Source organism: Anolis sagrei, chromosome 2 (assembly GCF_037176765.1).
Source record: "Anolis sagrei isolate rAnoSag1 chromosome 2, rAnoSag1.mat, whole genome shotgun sequence".
Taxonomy (NCBI): domain Eukaryota; kingdom Metazoa; phylum Chordata; class Lepidosauria; order Squamata; family Dactyloidae; genus Anolis; species Anolis sagrei.
The window spans coordinates 246,862,766-246,877,001 of NC_090022.1; the positions used below are offsets into that span (position 1 = coordinate 246,862,766).

The following is a 14,236-nucleotide window of genomic DNA, read 5'->3' on the forward strand; positions in this document are numbered from 1 at the left end:
ATAATTAATACAAACAGATAATAACATGTGTTTTCATTTGAGTGATCTGCAAAAAAACAGCCAATAACTATCAATTCCCAATGCTTGGGGGCTTTACGATGCTAGCAAAAACATACGGATCCATTTAAAACCTCTGTCTACTCACTGTTAGATTTAAGCAGTGTTACAAAAAGGAAAATATTAATTTTATAAATAGTTTCTCTTGCCTCACATACAAAAAAATGTTCTGTAAACAATGTTGCAAATTAATCAATACTTTTTATTCTACTAGCAATGAGCTCCATCTACTGGCAAACTGATTCTATAAATCTGTGTCACAAAGAAAACAAATCTCCAAAGTTTTCCATTCATTTAGAGCAAACCCTTCCCACCAGCCCACTCCAGCTCCCCAGCTAAGTGTGGCTGGAAAACCTGGACTCTGGACCTCACACCCGGACTCCCCCCCCCCCCTCTCTTTTTTAAATATATTTTTTTATTGCTTCGCCCCTCGCATTGGGAGTTTCGGGCTGTTCTTGGCTGCTGTGTGTCCCATTGCTGCCCTCTTCCTGGCAGCTGCCTTGGCCACCCCTCCAGAGTTAAACCTGGGGCCAAACTGCATCCGTTCTACAATGTGTGTCCGAGCTGCAGCCTGACTCCACGGCCTGGCCTCACTCGGTGCCCACAGGGACTGCCAGCTTGTCATGGAAGGTTGGTGCATTGGTATTCCTTTGTGTGCGGGGGGAGGGGGGGGCATTTGTGCATGCGTTGTATCATTTTTTATTTTGTGGTTTTTTAAGTCCCTTTCACTGTTTTTTGATATATATATATTTTTAGTAATGGTCACTCCTTGGGTTAGTAGGTATCTTGTGGCCAAATAATAATAATAATAATAATAGATTTATATATCATCCTATTTCCCCAAAGGGACTCAGTACTGTGAACAACAAGTCAGCAAACATTTAATACAAAAAAAAAGAAAAGCACATAAACAAATAACCATCCCACACAAACCCTTGCAGATTCATATATAAACCAAAAATAAGACTCATTATGTAACATTTCCATGTCCATAGTAATCCATCAAGAAAACAAAGGAGTCTGACCAGTGAAATATGTTTAAAATTATAAATTATAAAATTAACTATAAAATTAACTACCACCAGTAGCCAGGGTGAGTAGTCCATATAACATACAAAGCCTCCTCGTCTTTATATGCTTCAGCACATAAGAAAGTTTTTAACTCCTTTTAGAAGGAGGTTAAGGAGGGAGCAGTTTTAATCTCTTTAGGGAGGGAGTTCCAGAGGCAGGGGGCGGTCATGGAGAAGGCCCTCTCTCTCTTTCCAACCAACCATGCATATGATGTGAGTGGGACTGAGAGCAGGGCCTCCTCTGCTGACCACAGTGCCTGAGTAGGTTTGCATGTGGCAATGTGGTTTACTTAATAGCCTGGGCCTAAACCGTTTAGACCTTAAACCTTGGGGCTTTAAAGGTTATATACACTAACAAAGATAGGTGGACTTCCCTGATGAAACTTTGGAGAAATGCTTTTTGAATAGTACATGCAATGGTGTTGTAATATAAGATCAGATGATGATAAATGCAGTTTTTCTTTAGTTATTATGTTATGACATCTTTGTCATTGTTTAGGAAAACAACCATCCCTTTTTAGAATGTGAATTAGAAGAGAGAATTTAATAACGGGAAAACAAACTGTGTACATTGATAAGAATAAATACTTAAGCTCAAAGCATTTAAGAATGATCTGCTTGGCATTAAAGCAGCAAAGTGATATTTGACTCATAATTGAAGAAATAATGAACCTTCTGAATCAACATTTCATCTGCTGTTCCATGAAAACTGATTTAAAATCAGTAAGAATCATTGCATAGAAATATGAGATGATATTACTGACTATTCATGAAAGAAATAATTGAAAGCTGTTTAGAGATGTTAGAAATTTATAAAATGGACAAAACCACATATACATATTTGCAGAGTATGCTTTCCACAGCATACATAATTCTCACCTAAGATATATTCCTAAAATAAGGCAATTTATATAAAAACACATTGAACTGCCCCAGATTCACCAAACATCAGTTGGTCTGAAAATGAAAACGAATTTTGACATCTCTACAGTTATCATACAGAAAACAATCACAGGTCCCCTGGACCACATGACACGTCAGGGGCTCATGGACTCCTCTCCCAAATTGGGGCAGATTTAACACTGAAAAAACCTGCTCCTGGCACCTACTAAGAGCAGGGATTCACTTGTAGAGCAAATTGTGGCATCATCCACTCTGCAATTACAATGATTAGGTCCCCCTTCCAAAAGAAAACCAGAAGTCCAAAGGATTCTGGACCAGAAAAAAAGCCCTGGATCTCTACAGCTTAGCCAACATCATCATGCAAGCAATCCGGGGCAAGGCAGAGAAGCAAACTGAGATCTCTGCATCACCATGCAGGAACAGCATTATCACTAAGAAGGAAATGAGGAGGGAGAGGAGATTGTTGAATTGTTAAAAAACCCACTTTGTTTGAAAGTAAAATACTGGAAATTCTATCCAGCCACAAAAAAAACTTCAAATACGGAGTTCAGTCCATGGGTTAGTCACTTTGTTTTGACCTAGCATCACAGAGCTGCTTAAAGCATAATGGACTCAAGAAACAGAAATCCCTTTGAACAGACAAAAAGTAATATAGATGAAATGAAATGCAACTTGGCCTACGGGTCTAGATATTTTAACTAATTTATTAAGGATTCCAGCATATCATAGAAGATCAATACTCTAGTCATTCAAATCAGACAAAGAAATGTAAGCTTTTAAGAAGTCACAAGATGTAATTTTACAAAGGGTGGTATTTTTCAAACATACATTATAATATTCCAGACAGTTTGATCTCTTAGAACGCAATGAAATATCTGGCACAGAGTCACAACCTTCAGAATCAAAGCTTTCACATGGTTCAACTCAACATGAATGTGCACATATATCCGTAAATGAACAGACAGCTTCTGCACAAGCTTCCTCTAAGCTGGGATAAGCTAGGAGGCATTTTATTTAAATATAAAGGAGAAAGATTCTGGCTCAACTCAGTAGAAAAAACAGAGATTTATTCCTTAAATTAAGAGGATTTTGGGGGAAGTCATTGGAAATGTAAACAAAGGGAAGAAAGAAAAGAAATAAACATCAAAATGAAGCACGAGAAAACACAACAGGGAAGGAAACTCAGCTTGACAGTTCAAAAGTGTTGGGAAAGAAGAAAGCAAAACCAGTCTGTCTGATTTGGCTATTTAAGATAATTTATTAGTGGAGACCTGCCATTTATGAATTTGAATGGGTCATAACTTCAGGTATTTGTCCTGTAATGTTAATGGTTCAAATAGTTTGACTAAAAGAAGAAAAATATGTTGTTCTTTAAAGAAACTAAATTTAAATCTAGTGTATTGCAAGAAAATTGTATCAAAAAGATACAGGAAATTGGAGAATTTTAAAAATATCTCTTTTATTTAAAAAAAAAACCATGCACTAAAATTCTGCATGTCTATGTGGGTGAGGGACCCAACCAGAGAATCCCCACAACACAAGTTAGGCCTCTAATGATCACTATTCTTTTTTTCTGTCTACAGCTAAGAGAGCAAACGAAGCCAGACTATTCTATGGATATGGCCTTTCAGCACTTTATAGATTTATCGGGGGGGGGGGGGGGGGAAGAAAGAAAGAAAGAAACATTATGCACACAAAAAAATCCACCAGAAGTCTACTAGCAGCCAGGCAGACATCCCTGAGCAGAAACCAATGAGTGCATCCAACCTTAGCTTGTTGTCCTCTGGATAATCAGAGGTAATAATCAACCATTACGCAAAGTAAGCGTTTGCAGTATAATTGATTTTGCCCAGAGGCGCTCTTGAGGCGCTTTTGGGGGAAAATAGACCTTGACATATGCGAGTTGTAGTTACTGGGATGTATAGTTCACCTACAATCAAAGAGCATTCTGAACTCCACCAATGATGGAATTGAACCAAATATGGCACACAGAACTCCCACAACAAACAGAAAATATATATCAGTGATTGGTTGGGGGGGGGGGGCGCCAAAATACTGTTTGCTTACCACTGAAAATTACCTAGGGCCACCTCTGGTAATAATCAAAGGTGGAATGCTTCTGAGAGAGCCAGCCTTATATAGTAGTTTGGCAGCTGGATTAGGAATACAAGGTATTGGGATTCAAACTCCAATGCGGTTACAAAAACTCATTGGCTGCCCTTGAAGAAGTCTCACTCTCTCAGCCTGAGGCCCCTTCTACACAGACATATAATCCAGATTATCAAATCAGATAAGACATTATCTGCTTTGAACTGGATTATTTGAGTCGACACTGCCATATAATCCAGATCAAAGCTGATTATCTGGATTTTATATGGCAATGTAGAAAGGGCCTTAGAGGAAAGCAACTCCATATGATACAACTCTGATATCATTATTCTAGAATAAGAAACATGGATTTACCATAGAAGAGACTGATCTGGCATCTTCCTCATAATGTACAACAGGTGGGGGCTCCTTCCCATCATTTTCTTGTACTTTTTGCTGTAGGAGTTCTTTCTGTGCGGCAAACTTAACTTCAGTGCACCTCAGTTGCTGAACAGTTTGCTTCAGTTCTTCTAACGCCTGCTTCTGGCTTAGGAGAAGCACAACACTGAAAAAGATGGAAACAAAATTCCTTTTAAAGAAAACAACAACAAAAAATCCTGTTAGTTTTTGTTATGATTAATAATTGAACTTTAACCTGTTATCAAAGTCTGGGGAGTTCATTTGTGTAACAGAAGGATTTTTCACCCAAGTCTGAAAGGGCTTAGTATTAATCAGTCAAGCACCCACTTTTCCTGATAGAAAACCAAGACTGCAAAATAAAAAAAAAACCGCTCTGCATCAAATCAAGGAAAATGTTCACTCATCACTAATTTTTGATTTTTCCAGTTTAGGTGTGAACAGAAGTGGTTCCTCCATAATAGCAAGCTGATACACTTTTTCACTGTACCTGCTGTGTACTTGTGGCAACTTATTTATTTATTTATTTATTTATTTATTTATTTATTTATAGTATTTATATTCCGCCCTTCTCACCCCGAAGGAGACTCAGGGCGGATCACAATGTACATATACATGGCAAACATTCAATGTCATTTTTTACATTCAAGACAGACAGACAGACAGACAGACAGATAGATAGATAGAGGCCATTCAAGCAGTTCTTCCTGGAAGTTGCTCAATTTGGCCACAGGGAGAGGTGTTGCTTCGTCCACTATAACGTTGAGCCTTTTTGATCTTAGTATTTACTCCTTGCTCTCCGGCATTTTTATGGTGTCATAAATTAGCCTCCCCGCTTTATGCAGTCCCTAATTCCTCTACTCACAGCTGTTTTTTAACTGCTTAGGTCAACAGTGAGCTGGGCATTTTTAACAGCTTTTTTTTAAACAGCTATTAACAGTCGGGCGCTCAACCCCAACTCGAGCTTCGAACTTGCCACCTTTCGGTCGGCAGTGATTTATTGCAGCTGTTTAACCAGCCTTACACACATGAACCATAGATTGAGTGAGGTTCCCTTAAGAGGAATGCAAAAAATCCTGGTCCAGCTACGTACTTAATTTTGAATAAGTGGAAGAACAAGATATGAGGGAGCACCTTAGTAAAAACATATATAGTAAATTTCCAAAGTCTGTTGTACAAAAAATGAAAGAACAGGATTTAGTACAGATTTAGTCTGCACCCATGACACAGTGCGAAGGGACAAAAAACTTGACACAATATTGCGAGAGAGAGAAAAAGTAGCAAGGAAGAAAAAGAGAACCAAAAATTGTGAAAAACCTGGTTTTGGCTTTGACACCTAAATTCCCGGAACACCAAACAACCAGCTTTCTTTCAGATACAAAAACAGATATCAAATCTATTCACATTAAAAATGCATAGCTTTATTGTACTCACTCAGATTTCCTTTCACATATCTTAGAAGATTCTTCTATCTTCTTTTCCAGTTCCAAAACTAACTCCTCCTTATTCAAAAGTGTCTGCTGTGTCTGGATCAAGTCTTCTACTACTGTTTTCAACCTGTAGTTTGAATGGAAAGAAATTATCTGAATGATATAACTTAATAATATGTAATTCAAACGTCCAATTTCTACAAACTCAGAATTGTTCTTTTGTTTCATTCTCTAAAAAGAGAGGGAAAAAGGGTCTATGCCATGCATGGGCAAATTTCAGCCCTCCAGGTGTTTTGGACTTCAACTCCCACAATTTCTAATAGTCTCAGTGGTTGAGGGGGAAAAGAAAAGGGCCTGAGGCGGTTAGGAATTGTGGGAGCTGAAGTCCAAAACACCTGAAGGACCAAAGTTTGCCCATGCCTAGTCCATGCCTTACAGAGCACTGTAGACTATCAGTAATTCTGCTGGAAAAGGTACTATGCAATTGTCCCTCCACATCATATTATGGTTTGTTTTGCGTTATATACTAAATCTACAAAAGTTAGATATTTGGGGGTGGGTGGGTGATATTGCCATATCCTTCTATATCTTTCAATACCTGCATAATATTGCCTTCTTTCCCAAATGCATTAGTAACCTATTCTAATCTGTTTGTCCTTTATTCTGTTTCATGAATTCCTTTCCAACGAGAGTTCCAACAAAAAAGTCCAAAAAATCAAAACAAAATACATTTTGCAAATGTAACTCTAATGAAAATCTATCATAGAGTTTTCTTGACAAGCAAAGAGTTTTTTGCCTTCAACTGGGGCAAGTGTGTGACTTGCCCAAAGTCGCCTACTGGGCTTGAATGTCTGTGCGGGGGTTTGAACCCTGGACTCTAGGATCCCTGTCCAACACTCAAACCACCACATCACACATTTTACATAGCAGTTACATAAAGATGAAATTACTTTATGTGCTTGCTTTGGGCATTATTGTCATAGAACAAGTATCCATATTACTTGGGGGGGGGGGGGGACGACTAGATTACTTACATAGCTTGCAAACTTTCAGCTGTCAAATTATTCCACATAATCTCATTAGCCTGAAGATTTTCATTTTCTTCCAATAAAGATGTATCAAACTCTATCTCTTGTTGTTCAACATCTGGTGTCCTTGGAGGTTCAAAACAATTAGTTTATATAATACACAAAGACACTTTGCACTCTAGTACAAGGTAGCCCTTTCCTCAGCAGTGTGACTGACCTTAATACAAATAATCTGCATATCAACAAAACATAGCCACCTTTAGGACTACTCTGACCCTGTAAACATTCAAATTTAAAGAGTTCATAATGAGAGTAGTCAGAGGTGGTACACATAGGTAAAGGTAAAGGTTTCCCCTAACATTACATTTAGTCGTGTCCAGCTCTAGGTGGTGGTGCTCATCTCCATTTCTAAGGCGAAGAGTCAGCATTCACCGCAGACGCCTCCAAAGTCATGTGGCCGGCATGACTGCAGGGAACGCCATTACCTTCTCGCAAAAGCAGTATCTATTGAACTACTGACATTTGCATGTTTTCGAACTGCTAGGTTGGCAGAAGCTGGGCCTAAAAGCGGGAACTCACCCCGCTCCACAGATTTGAACCACTAACCTTTTGGCCAGCAAGTCCAGCAGCTCAGCGGTTTAACCCACTGTACTACCAGGGGGCCCTGTGGTACACATACTATTACTAAATATCTGAAGTAGGAATTTACCAATAATTGTGTCTACAAGAGATAATGAAACTTCATTTATATTACCAAAATAAGGCATAGGTAATGCAAATCGATTTCCCTGGAGACAACAAACAATCTATCAACTTATAATTTTCATTTCATTTCTTTTATTCATTCTGTAATCATCTCCTAGTTCATCTATATTTGCTTTAGCAGATGAAGCTACTGCCATGTACAAAAAACATGGAGGATTTTTTTTTACAAATAGAACTGAACAGAAGGAAGACAATGATTACAGAAGGGAACTTGTTTGTCAAGTGACTGAAGGTATATATTCTGAATCATTGTATTACAGTCAATCTTAAATGTTTTCTATGTTCTTCGTATAGACACAATATATGTATTTGCAAATATGATAAAATATAATTGATGCAAGTAATACAAATTTATTGGTATGAATAAAATTGAGTCTTTGGAAACTCGCACTTATCTGATAGGCTAAGTAATGGAGTGCTGTCAGAAAGTGGAACTGGTGGATAAGAGGAATTCAAGGATATACAGTGGGGGGGGGGGAGTATTCTGTCAGATACCAATTGTACAAGTTCTCCCACTTTTATTTTAAAGGAATAGACAGAATATAGCTCTCTGGGAATAAAATTTACATGTTAAGATCTCTCTAACAGGGAATATATTTCAATTGGAACAGAACATAACACATTTCTATACAAGTTATCCCACTTAAAAAGAGAGGCCTGTAATTGACATCATAGGTACTCCTCAACTATGAGAGACAACATAAGAAAACACATCCAGAAAATCACATTGTCTGATTTTTAACAAATTTATTTGCAAATTATGTAGAAAGTAATTATTTGGTCACCTACAAACAAGTAAGATTTCTGGGTCTCAAAGAAAAGCTCCTCTGTCCTCCACTCATTACCTGTAGTAATGGCACCTATTTGAACTTGTTATCAGTATAAAAGACACCTGTCCACAACCTCAAGCAGTCACACTCCAAACTCCACTATGGTGAAGGCCAAAGAGCTGTCGAAGGACACCAGAAACAAAATTGTCACCCTGCACCAGTCTGGGAAGACTGAATCTGCAATAAGCAAGAAGCTTGGTGTGAAGAAATCAACTGTGGGAGCAATAATTAGAAAATGGAAGAGATACAAGACCACTGATAATCTCCCTCGGTCTGGGGCTCCACGCAAGATCTCACCCTGTGGGGTCAAAATGATCACAAGAACAATGAGCAAAAATCCCAGAACCACATGGAGGAACCTAGTGAATGACCTGCAGAGAGCTGGGACCAACGTAACAAAGGCTACCATCAGTAACACACTACGCCGCCAGGGACTCAGTTCCTGCACTGTCAGACGTGTCCCCCTGTGCTTAAGCCAGTACATGTCCGGGGCCGACTGAAGTTTCCTAGAGAGCATTTGGATGATCCAGAAGAGTATTGGGAGAATGTCATATGGCCAGATGAAACCAAAGTAGAACTGTTTGGCAGAAACACAACTCGTGTTTGGAGAAGAAAAAATGCTGTGTTGCATGCAAAGAACCCCATACCTACTGTGAAGCATGGGGGTGGCAACATCCTGCTTTGAGGCTGTTTCTCTGCAAAGGGACCAGGGCGACTGATCCGTATACATGAAAGAATGAATGGGGCCATGTATCGTGAGATTTTGTGTGCAAAACCTCCTTTCATCAGCAAGGGGCTCTGAAGATGAAACGTGGCTGGATCTTTCAGCATGGCAATGATCCCAAGCACCTCACCAGGGTAACGAAGGAGTGGCTTCGTAAGAAGCATTTCAAGGTCCTGGAGTGGCGCAGCCAGTCTCCAGATCTCAACCCTATAGAAAACCTTTGGAAGGAGTTGAAAGTCCGTGTTGCCCAGCAACAGCCCCAAAACATCACTGTTCTTGAGGATACCTGCATGGAGGAATGGACCAACAAACCAGCAACAGTGTGTGCTAACCTTGGACTTACAGAAAACATTTGACCTCTGTCATTGCCAATAAAGGATAAATATAACAAAGTATTGAGATGAGCTTTTGTTATGGACCAAATATTTATTTTCCACCATAATTTGCAAATAAATTAGTTAAAAATCAGACAATGGGATTTTTTGGATAATGATAATGATAATAATGGTAGCACAACCGGTTAATCAGTTGCAATAAATCACTGCTGACCGAAAGGTGGCAAGTTCGAAGCCAAGTCGGGGTTGAGCGCTCGACTGATAATAGCAGTTTTTTAAAATAGCTGTTTTTAAAAATGCCCAGCTCACTGTCAACCTAAGCAGTTGTACAATTGGTATCTGCGCACAAAATTAATTCAAGGACAGTTACAATTTTTCCATAGGCAAGCCTTGGGACCATATATGCAGACCCAAGAGAGTCCTTGTAAGTTAAAAGAATAGACAAAAATATGGGCCTCTCATCAAATTATTAGAATTTGTCAGTAATTTGCAAGCATTGAAAGCACAATTTTTCAGGAAGCAAGGCACCAAAATGGAAAAAAGTCTGTCTTTTGCTTGTTTTTTTAATTATCCAAGGGGGAAAGCAGCAACTGGAGAACTGCTGATAAAGAGAGCTATATTTTTAAATATTAGAACTTAAGCATCTTTAAATAGCATTAAACAGTGTGCATTACCTGCTGGTTTGCGGGATTTTTCTTAGAATTTATGGATCAAGGATTAAATTATTCTTATATTGTGAACTTAGCCCCGTCCACCTCCCATCCAGCCATTGCTGGAGCTACAAATCTCAGGTCAGGCAAGGAACTACTAGTCTGATTGAGAAACTGAAAATGGAAGAAGAGGAGGCGAAAGAGCTACAATTTACAACAAAAAAGAGGATATTCGGGACCAGTTCCATTTCTTCGGCTCCCTACTGCAATATCCCCATGCTTGTTAAAACATGTAAGTGAAGTGGATCCTTGTAATAATTAGGTGACTTCAGTCAGATGATCACACTTGCTGCTATGCTAGACAGAAAACAGTCACTGCATCATGTCTTATGAAAATTTACAAACAACCTATCTAATACATATTATAGATTTAAGAATTAAACAGAACATTTAATGATAGCTTACCTATAAACCTCTATGAAACTACTGTACTCTGAACTAGGATCTAATTGCTCAACTGATGTCTGGATCTCTTTATGAACATTCACTATTTCTTCTGTTACAAGACTGGTGATCTGACTATATTCTTCAAGGATTCCTTTTCTGGGGGAAAACAGAAAGATATTGTAGATATATTGTATAGACACAGACAATTTTTGTTACTCTTAGCTGCATATAGATAAATATGTAAATCAGGAAAGGTGAGTTGGCTATGCACTGAAATATGCTATCCACATATGCAATCTAGGGTTTAATAGAGGTACATGTTAATATGTGTACTTGTGGTGTTTTTGCTGTGCTTATGTGTTTTAATTGTTCTTAACCCGCCTTAAGGAGAGGAAGGTAAGAAATAAAATAATAATAATAATTATAGACGCTGACAAAATTGCCATCTGCCAACTGCAAAAGGCCACCTTACTGGGATCTGCATGCATTATTCACCGATACATCTCACAGTCCTAGACACTTGGGAAGTGTCCGACGTGTGATCCAATACAACAGCCAGAAGAGTGTCTGCTGTGGACTCATCTTGCTGTGTTTTAAATTATTGTTGTTGTTGTTTGAATCCTGAATCCTGGTACTTCTCCCTATCCAAAAAGATGTATATTTTTAATTCTTCCTGCTTAGAATCACAGAATAATACAGTTGGAAGAGATCGTATGGGCCATGTAGTCCAACCCCCTGCCATGCAGGTAAAGCACAATAAAAGTACCCTTGACAGATGCATGTTTATCCCATCATATTCCTGTACAGTCATTTGAAAACATTTTACAATCTTTTAAAGAGCTGCAGAAAGGGGACAAAGTTGTTTTCTTACTGATACAAAGGACAAGCAATTAAAACATTGAAAGCTTGCATCTCAAAGTGGGTAAATACAGCATTGTAATTGACACAAGGGCCAACCAATATGCAATGCGCAAATCGAACTTATACCAAACATCAGAAGAAAATGGTCAGATCAGGGCAAAACTATGGGCTCATAACTAAGCTATGCCTTCCAAATGTAACACTATCTTTACTTGGATTGCAGTTTGCATGCTGGAAAGAAAGGGAGTGATATCTTAGTATCTGAAGGAAACTCTCTTCCATTTCTTCTTTCTTCTACCAAAGTGCATATAAAAGAAAATTTGTGGATCTTTTGTTATGAATTACTGAAACAATTATATTAATCTTATCTGTTCTTGTCTGCCTAACGTTTCTGTTACACTGGGGAAGAATGAATAAACAGTCTTTTAAAAACTTATCCATTTGATAGTCATTTGTGCAGCTATTTATCAGAACCAAGGAATAATAACATTGCTACATGTTCACAACTGATCAGGGTAACTTGATAAAAATGAAAGCCAAATAATGAAATTATACTCTACAGTCTTTGCTATGAACAAAGTTTTAAAGCACTTATCTCAGAAATGCAACTAATTATTTTGAACATTAGTACTCAGTGTGCTAAAATGAGCAGGTTACAGGCCACTCCATGTCATTCGCTGCTTCTCAGAAAGTGTGAAGGAGCTTCAAAGGAGCCAAACAAGTTTCAGAGTGACGAAAGGCTGTAACGATAAACTAGAAATGGAAGAGCCAAATCTGTCATTTTATTTGGTTCATCTGAACAAGTCTGATAAGCAAAAAGAAAATTTAGTGTTCCCAATTGCTCCACAGAGAATTCAAAGCATTGAACAATTAAAGGAATTAAGGCACAACTTTATGCTGAGAGAAGTGACAGTATTCTCTAATAGTAAAATAAAAAAGTAACAGAAGACACAAAATAAATAACAGGGTCAATTGCTTTGGGAATGGCAAATATGGGCTTCAACTGAATAATTTACTTAGAAGATTAAATAAAGCAACCGTGGTGTTTGTCCTAAAAGACTTATTAATATTTCAACCCATGTTTGAAGAACAAGTAACCTGGTTTTAGAATGTCTACAGCAAGTTATTCTAAAACAAATAAAAACTATTGAATTGCAGTTCCATTTACCTTGAAAGACCCATATAGAATTATTCTGCCAAAATAGAAAAGAAGGGAAGCATGGAGACGAAGATTACTCAACCCAAGTGCAGACCAATGAGCAAAACAAATGACTCCTAGGCTTTTTTTCACAACATTTTTCATATGTAACTTCTAACAGCAATTCAAAAATGTAATAGTTAACACTAAAATAATTTGAAATCTCCGCCATTAACAGAAGCAAGAGAAAGAAACAGCGGAACTAAGAGTATTACTTAAAAGCCGTGGAAAATTAAATTGCCTTATGACACTCCCTTCCCAGAAAGAGATGGTTCCAGCTGTATGTCCATCGAAAGAGCATTCCACACAAAGGATACCATCATAAAAGGGAACCTTTTCATGTCTGAAGGGAGTGGTATCAAGAGAGGGACTAATGGTACATGTACATATAAAAGGTGATCTCTCAGATACTGTGACTCTAAAGCAGTGGTTACCAACCTGTGATCCATGGACCAGCAGTGGTCCCCAAAAATGAAAATATGGTCCATGGCCTCACCATGACTACTCTGTTGCCTCAAAACCATGTGGCACCAAGAGCGACTGGTCTCACCAAGCCCTCTTATAGTGCCAAGGCAACAGGGAAGTCGGGAGAGGAGAGGCTGACTACCCACAAAAGAGTACTACTACTACATCAGCTCAAGATTATTAAATATGGGTGAACAGATGGTGTCTACTAGATGGCATATATAGAAACTAGAGCTGATGTGGTCAATCCAATGCAATTTTCTGAATCAGCATCTCAAATAACCAAACCAAATCTAAAGTTGACCCAAAGCCGATTCGTAACCCTTTTGATACTAATGTTGAAGAGTGGTCACTGGTCAAAGTGGTCCCTATTCAAGTGGTCCCTGGTCAAAAAAAAGTTGGGAACCACTGCTCTACAGGATACAAAATTTTACTAAGCAAGACTAGCATCTTGAATTAATGCTTCCCTTTGCCACAGTAGAGTTTCACTAGTACATAGGAGCAGTAGTGTGCATCGATTCATATCACAGTTGCTTATATCCAAAAGTGGAATGTAATCAATCAGGTTAATTAGGTGCACTTTTTAAAAATTAGATTAAACAAGTATGTCTTACAGTGCTTTAATCATTTCTTCTTGCATCTTCTGTAGAGAATCAAGAAACAGAGGAAGTGTGGCATCATAGTGCTGATGCTGATGTAGCTGTGCTCCTTTCAGTGCCAAGACATACTGATTGTGCAACATGTGAAGCTTCATAGTGGCTTTATCATAACGATCTTTGGCTTTTTCAGTTTCCTTTCCTGAAGGAAAAGCAAGAGAAAGAAATCTATAATTCTACTCTATTGGGTAACAATAAAAAAATCCAAGAGAAATTAAAATGTGTCAATTTCCATTAATTTCAGTGCAATATGTCCAACTGAATTCAAGAAGCCTCCAAAATGCTTAATTCTCAAGTGCCACATCTTCACTT

General features: G+C 38.3%; 1 protein-coding gene across 3 annotated transcripts in view; it reads right to left on the reverse strand.

Moving 5' to 3' along the window:
- Nucleotides 1–14,236, reverse strand: part of FER (FER tyrosine kinase) — a 150,268-nt gene that overhangs the window by 114,637 nt on the left and 21,395 nt on the right. For all 3 annotated transcript variants that reach the window (XM_060761882.2, XM_060761884.2, XM_060761886.2), the window contains exons 6-10: nucleotides 13,883–14,066; nucleotides 10,763–10,900; nucleotides 7,000–7,119; nucleotides 5,970–6,092; nucleotides 4,494–4,683 (exon numbers count right to left, since the gene is read on the reverse strand). In XM_060761882.2, the coding sequence (XP_060617865.2) occupies nucleotides 4,494–4,683; nucleotides 5,970–6,092; nucleotides 7,000–7,119; nucleotides 10,763–10,900; nucleotides 13,883–14,066 (755 nt within the window). The remainder of the gene's footprint in view (nucleotides 1–4,493; nucleotides 4,684–5,969; nucleotides 6,093–6,999; nucleotides 7,120–10,762; nucleotides 10,901–13,882; nucleotides 14,067–14,236) is intronic.